The sequence below is a fragment of the Syngnathus floridae genome, chromosome 14 (assembly GCF_059516105.1).
Source record: "Syngnathus floridae isolate MCC-2025c chromosome 14, RoL_Sflo_1.0, whole genome shotgun sequence".
NCBI classification, from domain to species: Eukaryota; Metazoa; Chordata; class Actinopteri; order Syngnathiformes; family Syngnathidae; genus Syngnathus; species Syngnathus floridae.
In genome coordinates this window covers 9,156,791-9,172,083 of record NC_142426.1, presented here as the reverse complement: position 1 = coordinate 9,172,083, position 15,293 = coordinate 9,156,791, and the positions used below count along the sequence as shown (strand labels likewise).

The window sequence follows — 15,293 nt, the reverse complement described above, 5'->3', positions numbered from 1 at the left end:
CACTTCCAGTCAATTTGCAGTAAACGTTTTCGCCAGCAGGCGGTGCGCAAAGCTCAGTACTGAATTACGGCATGACTCGTATTATAAATTGGAAATAAAATAACAATATACATTATATAAAATACAAAACCAATTCTAACTTATATTCCCCGTCGAGGAAATAAAATGATCACAAATGAAAAAGTAACCGTGATCCGACGTCATCGGAAGTGGATTTAAATTGCCCAGCGGGTGAAGTGACGTCACAGCAGGTCGCCCGAAGACAAAAAAGGCGGGAGGGGGCGACAATAACAATGGTGCTGTTTTTAGTTCCGATTCTTTACAACTTGTTGTTAGGCACGGTACGAGTGACACCCACTAATCGCCTCAGACCTCCCCCACCGCCCTCTTCGTCCTCCTCCTCCTCGTCGAGTCCACGCGTGGGAGCCAAGGACCAAAATGGAGCGTGTGCCTTTAAGGCTTGTGACTGACGCCCCGTGTTAGCCCGCACACACACACACACATACAGTGTCCGAACCGAACCCGAACCACTCGTAAAGAAAAGACTTCTCAGCGCATCCTGGTGAGTTTTCAGCCGTTTTAAAGACTCGTTTCGAACGCACGTTGTGTGTGAGAATGAAAACAAATATGCAGGGATTTGAATAGTTTTATGTTTGAGTGGGGAAATGAGTGAAAAAGAACAAATCGGCGAGACTGAAGATGTTGCCAGATGTTTGTTGTTCCTTTTCTTCTTCGCCTCATTCCACCACTTTTCTAGTTCTTCTTCTCCCATGATCTTGTCTTCAGCTCTTAATACTCTTGTGTTGCCTTTAGGGACCGTCTGAAACAATTGTTCTTGAAAGATGAATTCAATTTCTATCAATCTCCAAATCGGGTCAATTTCTACATATATACACTGAGGGACAGTGTAAAATCACTTATCATAAATTAAATCCAGTTGAAACTCCCATTTATTTACAATTCATTAAACCGTGTCTGTCTGGGATCTGTCCATCCAAGTTAGGCCACGCCACGGCAAAGTATGGCCCGGATTACACATCTGGCCATCTATCTGTCTGTCCACCCACCAAACCTTTTGATGGTTCTCCCGCCTGTGCTGGTAGGTGTTCCTGTGCCGTGCAGGTGAGCCATCAGGATGAGGCCTGGTCAGCTGATCCGTCCCGCCTCTGCCGCCGCCACGCTCCTTATCACCCTCCTCTCCACGCTGTCTCTCACCTCGGGCTGCAACAAAGCTCTGTGCGCCAGCGACGTCAGCAAGTGCCTGATCCAGGTAAACGGGCATCCCGCTCGTCCCGCTTCCAAACTTTGAGTGGACGTAACTCCAGACGTCACCTTATGACTTTATTCAGCGGCAAAAAAGAGTGGCAAAGTAGCCGTGCCAACATCTGCCGGCCGCGGAGGGAGTTTGGAGCCTGCAATAAGTTGCAGGGCGGACTTTTGATCCAAGCTCACTTCCTTTTGTGCCACATGTGTGCGCCAGTGCATGATGGGACCCAGACTGAAATGTGATGTTGCCGCATGAGCTGTCCGCTTGGCTTTCCTCCATCGGTCACATCGAATTCACTCACAATCAACTTACGCCTGCTTGCGTGCATTGCGTGTTTCGGAGAGCGCTTGCGTGAGAGTGCGTACTGTGGATAATAGAGGCTTGTCATAATAATAATATTATAACAAGAAAATATGTCAGATTGTGTTTGTATTCCTTTGAGAAAATGATCGCACATGAAATTGCAACGGCAAATGTTGAACATTTTCCCATGGTTGGCTTTGTAAATATTTAGATGTTAAAAATAGTCAGGCGCCGCGTTAGTGCTCACGCTAATTGAATCGGTCAGCGGCTTGTTTGGCCTCTGGATTCACTTGAGTCGCAACCCAAAACATCTGCCGCCCGCCCCGCTTTCCCCCCTTGCTGCTTCCAGGTGGCTTTTCCCCTCGCTTCTTTCTCGCTCTCTCTTTTTTTCTTCTTCTTTTCCTTGTGCCCGATGAGTCATCGCCCAGCGAGGCAGCCTGAGCGACCTCGCTGACACCAACTTGCTAGCTGTCAAGAGGCGCAAGGGCTCGATGCCTCGTTACGCCGCCCGCTGCGGTCCAGACACCTCGCGAGGCCAAATGAAAAACACTTCCGAGACAGCGCCAGCTTTCATTGGCGTGTTACGATAAAATCCGGCAAGATTTTAATTGGCGTTCTTGCTTTTTGGTTCATTTATTTTGAAAATCCTGAAGAGAATGCACTTTCCTGGGCTACTTTTGGTGCTTTTATTGTGAAATACGACGTGAACTTAAGTGGTGCCATGCTTCCGTTATTCTTCCCACAAGATCTGTAAAGGTGGAAAACTATATCGAGTCAAACTTCTATCAGTTTGCTCGCCGATAATTCAATCAAAATAGAAGCTCGGTCGGAGCCTGTTAGAAAGGCGGGATCGAAAAAGTGGGTGAACCTTCCGGAATATTTCAGCGCCACCCCCAAAGTGCACCCCTACCTCCCCTCCTCTTGCTTTCTTTCTTACCCGAGGCGGAACAGAGAGCACATTCCTCCGAGTCAAGGTCACCGCTATGAGGGAGGCGGGAGAAAGAAGTGGGGGGAACACCTGGGGAAGAGAACATGGCTCCACTTTCCCCTCCTCCGGCCCCCCACTCCGCCCCATGCTGTTGCACAATGCTGCAGAAGCATTGTTCCATATTTGGGGACTTGTAGAGTGTTGAGGAATGAAAACAAACACGCAAAGAGAGAACAAGCAGAGCAAGTTGAGGCTCAGAGCTGAAGCCAACCACTCAATGTTGGGAATGGACTCACAATTCAAATCATGCTCTTTACTCCACCATCACATATGAGCAAGCCCAGAGTTCAACATGTCAACATTCAAACAAAGCGCCAGCCAACCTAAGTAGACGTCCCTCCCCCCACATACACGACCGTCCGGTGTAAATGGCGAGTGTTTGTATCCCCAGAACAAAGATGTTTCCCCCTCAACTCATGACTAAAAACTAATTAAACCAGCATTTGGGACCTGGAAAGATGACTAACCCCCAGTGATGCATATTTATTTGTTTGATGGAGTAACAATGTATTTTGTGATTGATCACGCAGGAGCTGTGCCAGTGCCGCCCCACTGACGGCAACTGTTCGTGCTGCAAGGAGTGCATGCTGTGCCTGGGCCACCTGTGGGAGGAGTGCTGCGACTGCGTAGGTGAGCCACGCGCCCATGACTCCACCGAGGACAGAGTGTGCTCAAAATGACCTCCTGATCATTTGTTTGAAAAGAAGTGTAAAGTTAGTGGTATCACTGGATGCTTTGCTGCTGCTGCTCAGGGATGTGCAACCCCAAGAACTACAGCGACTCTCCGGCCACGTCCAAGAGCACGGTGGAGGAGCTACACCGGCCCATCCCGTCGCTCTTCCGCGCCCTCACTGAGGGCGACGCGCCCGTCAACATGATGGTGGTCTCCTTCCCCGTGGCCGAGGAGCTGTCCCACCACGAGAACCTGGTCTCCTTCCTGGAGTCGCTGGACGGCCCGCACCGCAACGTCTCGGTGCCCGCCAACAGCATCCACGCCAGCTATGACGCGCAAGGCGAGAAATTTTCATCTCATGAGGAAATATAAAATGATTACAGATGTGGGAAGCTTGAGCCCATGAGGTTTGTTGCCCCAAAAAATAAATGGTCTCGCCTTTTTCTCCCGCAGAGAACATGTGCACGGTGGTGTACTTTGACGACTGCGTGTCCATCCGCCAGTGCAAGCTGTACTGCGAATCCATGGGCGGCTCTAAGTACCGCTGGTTCCACAACGCCTGCTGCCAGTGCATCGGGCCCGAGTGCGTCGACTACGGCAGCAAAGCCGTCAAGTGCATGAACTGCCTCTTCTGAGCCTGCACTGCTCCACAGGACTACAACCCCCCTTTCACACTGCCGTTTTCTGCCTTTTCAGTGTCGCTCTTTTATGTTCACGGCACCGGCGCTCGAAATTGGTCGGACCGAGACAAGCCAGCATTTGCCAACCGACTCAAAGCAATTCGACACCCGCGTCGCTTCTCCCCTCTGTTATGATGAAAACGATCCTAAACAGGCCTAAAATCCTCCGCCAGGCCTTGGCAAATTTCCGTCTCTTCAGAGCATTAATAAAGCCCGGGGGGGGATGGACATTTTCAAAGTTTAGTCCGCAACCCTTACTTCTCACAGCGCGGATGTAAAAAAGGGTAAAAAGAACAAAAACTGGATATTTCGTTACCACCCCGATGCAGGAATCTTGCAGCATCTCTTTATAAAAGACAAATGTAGATCAATTCCACTGCTTTCTTGTATGGCAGGGTCTGTGCATCAAAGACAATGCAGCACTCCTGTGTTTTTTTTCCACGTAAAAGGCAACGTTGGTTGACTTGCATTGGTTTCCGTCAACTGCTTGGTAATCCCGCCATTGCCATCAGTACCTGCAAATGTTTTTAGTCTGCTGTTGTCTGCCACTGTATAGTTTTCTATTCGTGTTTATTTTGACTCGAGGTGTATTTGCTACTATATGATGTCTAATGTATTTTTACATGCTCCAATCCTTCCATTTCTCCCACCAAAATAAAACCTTTTGGTGACGTGGACTTCAAGAGAAAGTATACCCGCGTGTGTGAGCGTGCATACACTAAACTTAGCGACAGGAAAGGCATCATTTCCCGCACAAACAAGGCTGTCTTTCTGGGCTCGCAGGTGTTCCACAAGCAGAGAAAAGGAGAAAGTTGCTCTGTGCCAACCAGCCCACAAACCATCTTTTGTTGCAGGCGCTCCATGGGCCCCTCTTGTGGTCATTGAAGAATGACGTTTTACCCTTAAAACATAAATTTAGAATCCCAGAGAATAGTCCTTGCAATTAATTTTTGGGCCCGAGTTCTATATTATAATGCACACCAAATATTTTGACAGCTGAATGAGTTATCTGCTCACGGGACATTTCATTCACTTTCTTTAGTGCTTGTTCGTCGGGTTGGAAGCTGAGCTGCAGGCTACCCCAGAGGAGAATATTTTCCTTTTTTAGTGTTTTAGAGCCATCTAGTGGACGAACGTTGCAGGTACAGCCCACGTCAGTTGACTCGTAAAATAATTACTGGACTGGCGTGTAGATGTCGAAGAAAACCCCGTATTAGTATGAGAGGAAATAGACAGGTTTTACAGACCGCTTTATGGAAAGTTTAGTCATTTTAAATATGAAATACATTGACAAAAGTAGGACTGGTGCGCATGCACACGCGTCGTCACCTCGGCAGCGTGGTCACGTGACGCTTGCATTTCTGACACAACAATACATCGCACTCGAGCAATCAAGCGCCCCGAGTCTCGCTCTCTCCCCTCCCTCCCTCCCTCCGCGCCAGGCTCTCTCTCTCTCTCACGCGGTCGCTCTCGGCATGGCGGACGGCGAGAGGTCCCCGCTCCTGTCCGATTTGGGCGATGGCGCCCTGGGCAGCGGCAACGGCGGCCTGTCGCCCAGCGCGGCGCCCTACGGAGTGGCTGGCAAGCCGCAGAGTGAGTAGCCGCCTTGTCGCCGCCTTCGTGCTCACTATCCTCCGCCCTGTCTAGCCCGATGCTAACAGCTAGCTCGGCGCTGTGACAGTGACGGAGTGCCGGCCTGTCGTGCTTGTGTGTACCCCGGGGGAGAACGCCAGCGTTCGGCGTTCAGTCTACGTCGTCCGCAGGGGTGACGGAATGTATTGTTTTGACGATACATATTTTCTCTAAAAACCTGAACGCATCGCTACAGCCTAGCCACTCTGTTGTGATAGCACGCGAGATAGCGCTGCTGCTCATCATCCCATATTGCTACCTCACATTGGAGACTTATCATCACCACAGTTGTGTTGCGAATCATCTAAAATATACTGGTCGTGTTTTAAGTACTTATTGTCATTTAACGCGAACACAATTAAGGTCATTGTGCTGGTTCATTGGTTAGCAAAAGCGAAACACCTGTTATGTTTGACACGTCCTGCAGCCAATCGGAAGACGGCAGAGGGCGGGTTTATTAGCGCTCCGGCCAATGAAACGTCGATCATGGAGGAGTTGCGTTCAAATGCCATGTCACGTCCATGTAATGTTTAATGTCTTAAAATCTGGTTTTAGAGCTTTGGCCAATGAGACGTCGATTACGGAGGAGTTGCGTTCAAATGCCAGGTCACGTCCATGTAATGTTTAATGTAATGCATTTTAAGCACGTCTGCAGCTTGGAGTTCCCTCCGAGCATTCCTCGAGTGTTTTCCTTGCAAAAGCTGCTTTCACAAAGCAGAACTCGAGACCAAATCTTATTACCTTGTTAATCATAAATAGGTCACTTGTCATGGGAACTTGGACGTCTTTTTTTCTTTGTAATCCGTTTGCACTAAAACCATTGTTTGTCACTCTTGTTTACGAGTCAAATCGAATTTTACACCAGTTTATAAGAACTCTTTCTCACGAGAGCAAAGAAATAAGTTGTAAAAGTAAAAACATAATTTTGCATCAAGAAAACTTGTCAAACAATCTTATTTTTGAGAGGAAGAATATAATTTTCCACAAATAAATACAAAACTTAACGATAATTTATTAGCAATCAATCAAGAACCAAGTTTTGGTGTTGTGAGAAAGTATATGTATGCATAAAAAATAATAATAATGCACCAGTGCAATGCATAAAATGGCCAATTACGACTTTCCAATCAACTACTTGATCATGTTTTTGATTCAATCAAACAATTTTTAAACGCATATGTGGGAAATGACTTGGAAAATGTTTTCCCCTCTTCAGGCTTCCCACCCTTCCCCAGTCCTGCGCAGCCCTCAGTACTCCTGGGCGAGGACCCGCCTCCGTACTCGCCCCTCACTTCGCCCGAAAGCGGCAGCGCGCCCGTCATCAGCTGCCGGGTTTGCCAGAGTCTCATCTCGGTGGAGGGCAAAATCCACCAGCACGTGGTCAAGTGCGGTGTGTGTAATGAGGCCACGGTACGTTTAAAAAAAAAAACACACACTCACACACATGCGGCTTATGCGCCCTTTTGGTTTCATTGAGAATAATGTCAAGTCAAATAATCCATTCAGGCTCAGACTGTCGCCATTGCAAAACCTTCACTAAGTGTACACACTTGAATTTCATTCTTAACTCATTCACTACCACTCGGGGGGGGCAACTAAAAGTCAAACGTGTGAACCTGAATTGAGCCGATTCGGATGTTCAAGTGAAGTGAGGAGTTCCTTTGTGCGCGCAGCCCATCAAGAACGCTCCGGCGGGGAAGAAGTACGTCCGCTGTCCGTGCAACTGCCTGCTCATCTGCAAAGTCACGTCCCAGCGGATCGCGTGTCCCAGGCCCTACTGGTACTCTCAACATGACGCACTCCACCGCTTGTGCTGTGTCACTTTGCTTATTTTCAAGCGTGTGCTTGCAGTAAGCGCATAATCAACCTTGGTCCCGTCCATCCTGGCCCGGCTAGTCCAGATCCGCAGCCCGCCGGGGCCCGCGTCTCCTGCGGTCATTGCAGCAACACCTTCCTGGTACGCCGCCCGCCCAGCCACTTGTCTTTTCAAACGCTTTCATTCCCGTTATGCGAGTTAGCGTAGCATCAAAAGCCTCTATGATAAAAATGTAATTGAATAATTTGCAATATTGTGTTTGGAAAAATAGCTGCAATTTATTTTGTTTAACATATAATGGAAATAATAGGACCCATGTGAAATTCCCAAGAAAAGATGCAATCCAAACTTGTGAAAACTGGGACTGCTTTGTGCTTGCAGTGGACCGAGTTCACGGACCGCACGCTGGCCAGATGCCCACATTGCAGGAAAGTGTGAGTACTTAGCATTCTTTTCTGGGAACTTTGAGTCTTTCTGGGAAAGTTGAGTCGAAGTCTAACATGTTTATATATTTCTAATTGTGTATTTTTCTGTCAGGCTCTTATAACCGCAACATTAGCTGACCTTTTGCTGCACTTTAATTTGTGCAACGCGTGGAATTTCAGAGTGAATTTGAATGGCGCATTATTTTTTGCCCATTATTGAAAAGTCTGGGGAGTTTTTTTTGCTTACCATCCAAATATCTGTTTTGCAGAGATAAGATCCTTTTATTGCTTTAGTGCAACAACAATCATATTTTTGAATAATAACGGGACAATGATTTTTGCAACCATCCTCAACTTCTTTGTCGCCGTCCCTCGCAGCTCCTCCATTGGTCAACGGTATCCCAGAAGGCGGAGCTTGTGGTGTTTTCTGCTCTGCTTGCTGTTCTGTATCTCCACTGCTGGTCTGATTGTGAGTAAAATGACGACGCAACACGCCAAAGTTTCTATTGTATTTTGATTGTAGACTCTGTTTGTGCCTTTTTGAACTGGCATACATACAAACATCTGTTCCAGTTAATGAGATTTGATTCAAGAAAAACTAGACCAATGGAAAATAAATTTACGCAATGTTAAAAATGACCAGCTGAGGGCGCCAAAGGAGCACAAACCCGCTGCGTCGTTGCGTTGGCTCTTTTCCCCCCGCTGCGTCTTCCTATTGCGCAACTCTCAAAGAGTTGTGCTTTCAAATCATCTCTCTAATCCTTTCTGTAAGATCCGCAACAGCTGCCGTGCGCTCCGTTTCATCATCAAGTGGAATTCTAGTGGTGGGCTAATTGGTCTTGAGCTTGACAAAATCCTTAAGCAGCATAAGTTGGAATATTTCAAGCTCGAGGATAAGTTTTTTTTGAAGATCCCTTAAAAAAGGTCAGAAGGAACTTTTTAAAACGTCCGCTTGAGATCAAAATGGCAGACCTGCTGTGTCTTTTCAGCCGTAACTGTTTAGTGCTATCAACTTTGGCCACGGTCAATTTCCTGACATGGGCCGCTTATTTCTTCAGGCTGGCACGTGGCTGAAGGCTGAGACCTACCCCGGGATCTATGCCTCGTGGGCCGTTCTACTGCTTCTGGTGCTGGTGACCCTGGCGCGGGCCTTCTACTGGGCCTGCATGCGGGTCAGCCAGCCTCTCCAGAGCTTCGCATAGCTCCCCCAAGCCCCCCCCCTTCCCTCACTTGAGTGGCCAGACCGGTGAATGAATGGCTTTAAAACAAGAAGATATTTATTTCACGATATTGGCCATGTGGCTACTTCCTGTACTCATTTCCTCCCAAATCCTCTTTGTCATTTCCGCGCCTTGAATGAAGCATTTAGCATTTTCTAAGCCAGCGACATTGATGCCGCCGCCGTCTTTGAGTCAAAAGGATGAAGGATACGTTTGAAATGTTTTGAGGCGTATGAAGGTAGAACAGCGCCCGCGAATACCCCCCCCTGAGGAGCCACTTTGTTCCTCAAAAAGTGACGCTAATGGAAGGAATTTTGAGTATAAACAAAGCGTTTGCGCGACAACAAATTCCGGATGGCGACGTCCAAATGCTCCTTGCAGCTAGCTAACAAGAAAAAGTGGTTCTCGCTGCTCTCGACAGCTTTCTTTGCCATTCCTAGCATAACGTCTAAAGCAAAACTACTGTTTTTGTCATTTACTGTCATAGCACATTGCTTTCTGAAGCGTGCAAGGAAACGTTGCAATCCCTGCTTTCTGTGAACGCACCATCGGGGGACGTTAGTTTTCTTTTTGAGGTGAAGGTGAAAAGCTTTCTGATTGGTCACTGCGGGAGGGTGGGAGGAGCTTTGTCAAATGGATGGAAAAGGCTCTGCCTTTTGCAAAAGCTGAGAGGGAATTGGAAAAGACTTTACCATAATTGCAATGTCGCTTTTGTTTACTTTCATGAAAAGGACCCAAAAAGGAGGCTTGCTTTCCATTTCTAACATCGCCTCGGCAACTACAATCAACCACGTCAAAACGAGAAAAAAGGATGTTTCGCTATGGTAACCGCAATTAAAACGGAAGATGAGTCAGTTCCGTTGTAAACTTTTATATTAAAATTCCTGGAGCACTCGATTCTTAAACCAGGCCATAATTATGTCGCTAAGTGCTTAAGTCGTTCGTGTTAAGTTGGCAACTTCGCCCTGAATTTGTTTTGTTGAAGTTGTAATGAGTGTGTTGCCATGGTAACTCCGCTCAAAACAACAGATGAGCCCGTGATGTTGCGACGCATTTAGCTGTGATCATTTAAATCTGGCGACGCTAACCGCCATGCAAATTCTCAAACGCTCGATGAACGTTTTATTTTGTTTTTCTGTAAATAATCTTTGATTTTGCTGCTGTGAAAGGAAGTGATTAAGAGCGGAGGGATGCGGAAAAAGAACACTAAAAGTGTAATTGTTTTTACTTCTGTTACATATTTAATGATTTTTTTTTGGATCTACTAACCTGATGAGCCTACAACACGAACAAACACTTACATGCACACACACACACACACCCAGCACCTTACACTGCAACAGTTATTTATTTTTACACAGTCAAATTTTGTGTTAAATTTTTGATGACCATGGTAGAGAAAAAAAGCCTTAATGTTTTATTGTTTTTCCAATCATGTTGTTTTTTTTATCTGTTCTCAAATCAGTTCAGTAAGTTGGATGGTGTTTTAATAAAGCAGTTAATTGTGTGCGGCCTGTCTGGGGACAAGTTTGTAATTAACAGACCATGTGAACCAGCAGGCTGCCAAATAAAGACATGTCAAATGCTACTGTGGCTGGTTTTTATTTTTTTTATAAACACCATGCACACACACACTGGCCATCAAAATTATTTTCACATAAGTAATGCTATAATGTTAGCTCATAAGGCTATCCTTATGATATGCTGTTGCCCAAATAGTAATTTGAATCCTTGGGCGCATAAACACTATCATGTGTTACTTGAAAAATGATTTTATGCAAAAGATGCGAAAATAATTCTGTTGTTTATTGTCTGCTGCAAAGTAGTTTGTGTTGGAAGTAAAATAATGCTGTGAGCATTAGCGTGAATGCTAATATTATGCTTTGCAAACCCACCATTTGTCTGTTATGAAGTGTGTTAAAAAAAATGCTTAAAATGCTATGTAGCCTGTTAGCTTAAAAGGCTAATGTAATGCTACATATGCATACTTGCCCAAAAAATAGAAACATTTTGAGGTTTCTAAAAAGGAAAGTCCTCTTTGTCCGGGCACCTTTCGGAATCTGTGAGGATGTTTTTTTTCCTCTTCTGTTTTTTGTTTTTTTAAAATCCTTCCAGGACACAAAAGAGATGAAATGTCTGACTGCAGAAAAGCTTTAAGAGACCACACAAGTCCCCCGAGAGACACCTGAACCACCAGCAAGCCTTTGTAACCTTCTAAGGACGTCATCAAGTGTTTTTTTTTTATGGCACACACACACACTTACACTTCATTGTGACTTGCTGCAGGTCTTTTTCTTTATTGTCCTTTTTATTGACTTAATTTTTCACTCGTTTCTCGACTTGGCCTGCGGGCGCCAGAGCTTCTTTGTCATTTGTCTTCATGATGGAGACGAATGACTATCACAACCACATGGATGCAAGATACATTATAGTCTATAATAGAATGGATAGAATGTGACCAAGTTCGTGACTCAATTTATTCAAATCAATTTTCACCATTAAAATGTTATTCGTCTGTTCCAGCCCCTGAAAAAAGTGGCTGATATTTAAAAAAGAAAATTACCAACTTTTTTCTATAGAAGACAAATTAAAAAACAACAATGTAATCAAATTAGCTGGTCTTATATAAAGCGTCTTAAAAGTGCTGCAACTAATAAATTTCAATAATCATTTGTTTTGCCAATTAACTGATAAAACATTTAATTACCAACCACTTAAAAAAGGGGACATTACTTCAAATTGGCAGTCCAGTAAAAGCACAGCAAATCAACTATAATTCAGTTCCTGGTTTAGCTAAAAAAAAAAAAAGATCATCAGTCTGCTCTCATCAAGGACTACAGAAATCTCTCTCTCTCTCTCTCTCTCTCTCTCTCTCTCTCTCTCTCTCTTCTCTCTCTCTCTCTCTCTCTCACACACACACTCTCAGTCTCTCTCTCACACTCACTCTGACTGTCACACACACACACACGCACACACACTCACTAAAGCCTCCATCCCTCTTAGACGCTAACTCGATTTGACCCTGAAGACCCGTTGCAGTGTGACCCTCATCTTCTGCAATAACATCATCCTCTTCAACACACACACACACACACACACACACACACAGGGCACAATGTGCTGTGTTCAAATGTAGAGGAAATGATAAACGACAAGACTGGGTTGAGGCTAAAATGCAAGGCTAACGTGTGTGTGTGTGTGCATGTGCGTGTGTGTGTGCAAGTGTATTTGTATGTGTGTGTATGTGTACATGATAGGATTAAGATGAAGGGCAGGATGAGGATAAGAAGCGTAAGGCTAAGCGCCAGATTAAAGCGAGCGCTTGTCAGCCATAAAACAAACAGTCCTTTTAGCGTCGGATCAAATCCAGACTTAGCGCACACACGGACAGTTTGTCACAGTCGCAGTAATACTGTCGACTGAGGGATAGACGATGATGCCTCAGATATTATTTTGCCCACAAATCCCTTGTTTCCTGGTACAATATTAGGATTTTGACCTCTGCCAAGGAGGTCAAGAAAAAGATTACAATTGGTTCCCAGGAAAACCTTCATGGACAGGATAAGGGACAAAAGAATTTGGATAAAGGTGCAAAACTATCCATTTGCTTTTTGAATAAGCAGTCGCACAAATCACACCCCGAAAAAATTGACTAATAGCTGAATGCCGAATCGTGAATATGCATGAGGCCGCAGTAATACTAGCGATGATGTCACGTCTGTCAGCCAGACATCTCGAGATGTGTGTGTGCATCAAGGTGTGTTAGGTTTCAGACTTTTTTTTTTTTTGCAAGTGACCCCTTTGCTGCTAAAAGTCAATTAGCCGCATCCATAATTGATGTGTGTCTGGCAGACTATTTGTGTTTACACTGGAATTGAAAGCCTCCGGTGTCAGCTTTTCCATCTCAAAGACTTTACGAATATAACGCGGGTGTGTGTGTGTATACACGGTAATCGTTCGGATTGTGTGTATTGCCACGGGCAGTTACTGTTTTGAAATTCCATTTAGTGTTTGATCTCTTCATAACTAAAACGACGCTTGTAAGATGATTTTTGTTCATTTTCCACAGCCTAGCCAGGTGTTGCCTTCAGGCGCAGTCTGAAATGATGCCTGTCGAGTCAATCAGCAGATTATTCCTTGTTTTAAAAATGTTAAAAAGTCTGTTGATTTGAAAAACATTTTGACATGCTGGATATGGAGCTAAGACAAGCAAGCTCGCAGCTTCAATTGGTTCGTCCCGTTTGTTACGCAACCACCTAAATCGAGGCACCTTATTCAGTTTTTATGCTAAAGATAAGCTCTGCTAATGTTAGCCGAAATGCTTGAAAGATGATTCAATTTGCAATGTGAAAAAGAAAAGTAGTCCATTCTTCCATCCATCCAAGTTGCGTGTGACCTTGATGAAGAATTTGAAATCACGCTTTTCTTTTTTTATTTTATTCAAGTGATGCCCTCAGGGACAGTGTGGAGTCTACACTTTGACCTCCCTCACACAGCTGCCATTGTTGCATTTGGGGTGAAATCACAGTTTTTCTCAGACCAGGTGTTGCCTTCAGAGATCCAAATTGCAGCACCGTCTGTCTCGTTGTGGGACGGGAAGAAGAAGGAGGGAGTTTTGGTGAGGTGGGGTGGGGTGGGGGGCTTTGTGGGGGTGTTCCAGGAGGAGATTTTCAGATTGAGCTGCATCCATCCTTCAGTCTTGTCTCACTCGTGAAAGCGGACCACCACATCCTCATCCTCTTCATCAAGGTAACTTTTTTTTTTTTTTTTAACTCATCGCTGACCGTTCTCTGCGCTTGAATGTCATTTTATCGGAACCCATCCAGCCAGAGATGTTCAAAATGGAATTTGCTCCATCCTGCTGTTTCCTTCCTCAGATGCAGTGCACGGCCTCACTTGGTTCTTGTTTGTCACCGTGCTGGAGTCGAAGTAAGTGTGTGTTTGTGGACTGACTGATGTTGTGACTTTTTGGAAGGGCTCAATGAAATATGCTACCGTTGTGACTCGAGCACATGTGAGTTGTAAGCGAGGCACAATTTGTGTTCCCGGCAGCGGTGGCGTTTCCCGACTGGGCTTACAAGCCGGCGTGGTCTGCGGGCTCTCGTCAGGTGCAGCTCTGGCACTTCCTGCTGGAACTGCTGGGCGGAGGGGGCCGGGGCGATGCCATCGGATGGGGGGGCGAGTGGGGCGAGTTCGTCATCCACGACCCCGAGCGGCTGGCCCGGCTGTGGGGAGAGAGGAAGGGAAAGCCGCATATGAACTACGACAAGCTGAGTCGGGCGCTGAGGTAAGGCAACTAAAGAGAATAAATGAAAGGTGGCAAAGTACTTCTGGGTGGCACAAAGTTGATCGCTTGACATGACAACTTCAGTCAAAGGACATTTGGTAGAAGGCTTCGTTTCCTAACGGCGCCATCGGAGAAAGCGTTTTGCCGCCCGGAAGTACGTCTGCCGTCATGATGCAAAATGGATGCCGTGGTCATATTTGACTGTATGATGTAGATACTATTACAACAAGCGCATTCTGCACAAGACCAAAGGCAAGCGATTCACGTACAAGTTCAACTTCAGCAAACTCGTCCTGCTCAACGTCCACCTGCCGCCATCTTCTCACTGCCTGCCGCCATCTTGTCATCAGGTCTTCATTACATCATCTGACGCATGCACATGCACTTAGAATGGAAAAGATTCAGAAGTATTATGGATCGATTTTTTTTCTGTCCCCTGTCGTGACTGATGAGAATCTTTGGTGGGGAATTCCTCATTACATCTATCTGGTTCTCCAGATGCTCCAGAGCCGCCCTCTTGCCTTCTCCGTCCTCCCCGGCGTGGGCGACCTTCCAATCCAGGCATCCTGGCCTCACCTGCTCCTGCCACCATGCTGCCTTCCTCATTGTTCTCAATTCCATCATCCTTTTGCCCCACCGTTGTCTCTTCCCCAAACCTCCTCACCATTCGTCGCTTGGCGAGACCACCTCAGTCGTCTGAGGCTTGGGAAGCAAACGCCACCAGAGGATGGAGAGCTTTAACATGAGCGTCACAAAGTTGTCCAAAATTATTTTTGTAGATTTATCACTTTTTGCACTCCCACTAAGGAGACTGCATTAACAATGTGGCACGCTTAAATGTGTGTGTGTGTGTGTGAGTGTGTGCTTGTGTATTTTGTTGTGCTAAAATAAATAAGTGATGTATTCCAATGTTTTCTTTTGTGTTTGATTATATGGGGTTTTAATGTACCCACTTGATTCGTTTTATTGACGTTGTGAAGCAGTCCCTTTTTTTTAATTAAT

At 45.8% G+C, this 15,293-nt stretch overlaps 3 protein-coding genes across 3 annotated transcripts; all 3 read left to right on the top strand.

Moving 5' to 3' along the window:
* Window positions 1-259: 259 nt before the first annotated feature.
* twsg1a (twisted gastrulation BMP signaling modulator 1a) lies at window positions 260-4,603 on the top strand. The gene is made up of 5 exons (XM_088397351.1): window positions 260-562; window positions 1,104-1,270; window positions 3,089-3,188; window positions 3,311-3,571; window positions 3,685-4,603. The coding sequence occupies exons 2-5, from the start codon at window positions 1,136-1,138 to the stop codon at window positions 3,864-3,866; spliced, it is 678 nt and encodes a 225-aa protein (XP_088253477.1). The 5' UTR covers window positions 260-562; window positions 1,104-1,135; the 3' UTR covers window positions 3,867-4,603.
* A 684-nt stretch (window positions 4,604-5,287) lies between these two features.
* On the top strand, window positions 5,288-10,592 carry pip4p1a (phosphatidylinositol-4,5-bisphosphate 4-phosphatase 1a). Its single transcript, XM_088397219.1, has 7 exons — window positions 5,288-5,504; window positions 6,760-6,953; window positions 7,217-7,323; window positions 7,395-7,500; window positions 7,741-7,793; window positions 8,163-8,253; window positions 8,843-10,592. The coding sequence occupies exons 1-7, from the start codon at window positions 5,387-5,389 to the stop codon at window positions 8,984-8,986; spliced, it is 813 nt and encodes a 270-aa protein (XP_088253345.1). The 5' UTR covers window positions 5,288-5,386; the 3' UTR covers window positions 8,987-10,592.
* A 3,081-nt stretch (window positions 10,593-13,673) lies between these two features.
* LOC148387603 (ETS domain-containing transcription factor ERF-like) lies at window positions 13,674-15,032 on the top strand. Its single transcript, XM_088397238.1, has 5 exons — window positions 13,674-13,753; window positions 13,882-13,933; window positions 14,057-14,291; window positions 14,506-14,641; window positions 14,790-15,032. Exons 2-5 carry the CDS (start codon window positions 13,882-13,884, stop codon window positions 15,030-15,032), a joined length of 666 nt encoding a protein of 221 aa, XP_088253364.1. The 5' UTR covers window positions 13,674-13,753.
* Window positions 15,033-15,293: the final 261 nt, after the last annotated feature.

Excerpts from the sequence above, each read along its gene's own strand:
- twsg1a (XM_088397351.1), top strand. The coding sequence starts at position 1,136 with ATGAGGCCTGGTCAGCTGATCCGTCCCGCCTCTGCCGCCGCCACGCTC. Across the intron at positions 1,271-3,088 it reads TCAGCAAGTGCCTGATCCAG|GAGCTGTGCCAGTGCCGCCC; the intron begins GTAAACGGGCAT and ends TTGATCACGCAG. Across the intron at positions 3,189-3,310 it reads GGAGTGCTGCGACTGCGTAG|GGATGTGCAACCCCAAGAAC; the intron begins GTGAGCCACGCG and ends GCTGCTGCTCAG.
- pip4p1a (XM_088397219.1), top strand. The coding sequence starts at position 5,387 with ATGGCGGACGGCGAGAGGTCCCCGCTCCTGTCCGATTTGGGCGATGGC. Across the intron at positions 5,505-6,759 it reads AGTGGCTGGCAAGCCGCAGA|GCTTCCCACCCTTCCCCAGT; the intron begins GTGAGTAGCCGC and ends TCCCCTCTTCAG. Across the intron at positions 6,954-7,216 it reads GTGTGTGTAATGAGGCCACG|CCCATCAAGAACGCTCCGGC; the intron begins GTACGTTTAAAA and ends TTGTGCGCGCAG.
- LOC148387603 (XM_088397238.1), top strand. The coding sequence starts at position 13,882 with ATGCAGTGCACGGCCTCACTTGGTTCTTGTTTGTCACCGTGCTGGAGT. Across the intron at positions 13,934-14,056 it reads GTCACCGTGCTGGAGTCGAA|CGGTGGCGTTTCCCGACTGG; the intron begins GTAAGTGTGTGT and ends TGTTCCCGGCAG. Across the intron at positions 14,642-14,789 it reads TGCCGCCATCTTGTCATCAG|ATGCTCCAGAGCCGCCCTCT; the intron begins GTCTTCATTACA and ends CTGGTTCTCCAG.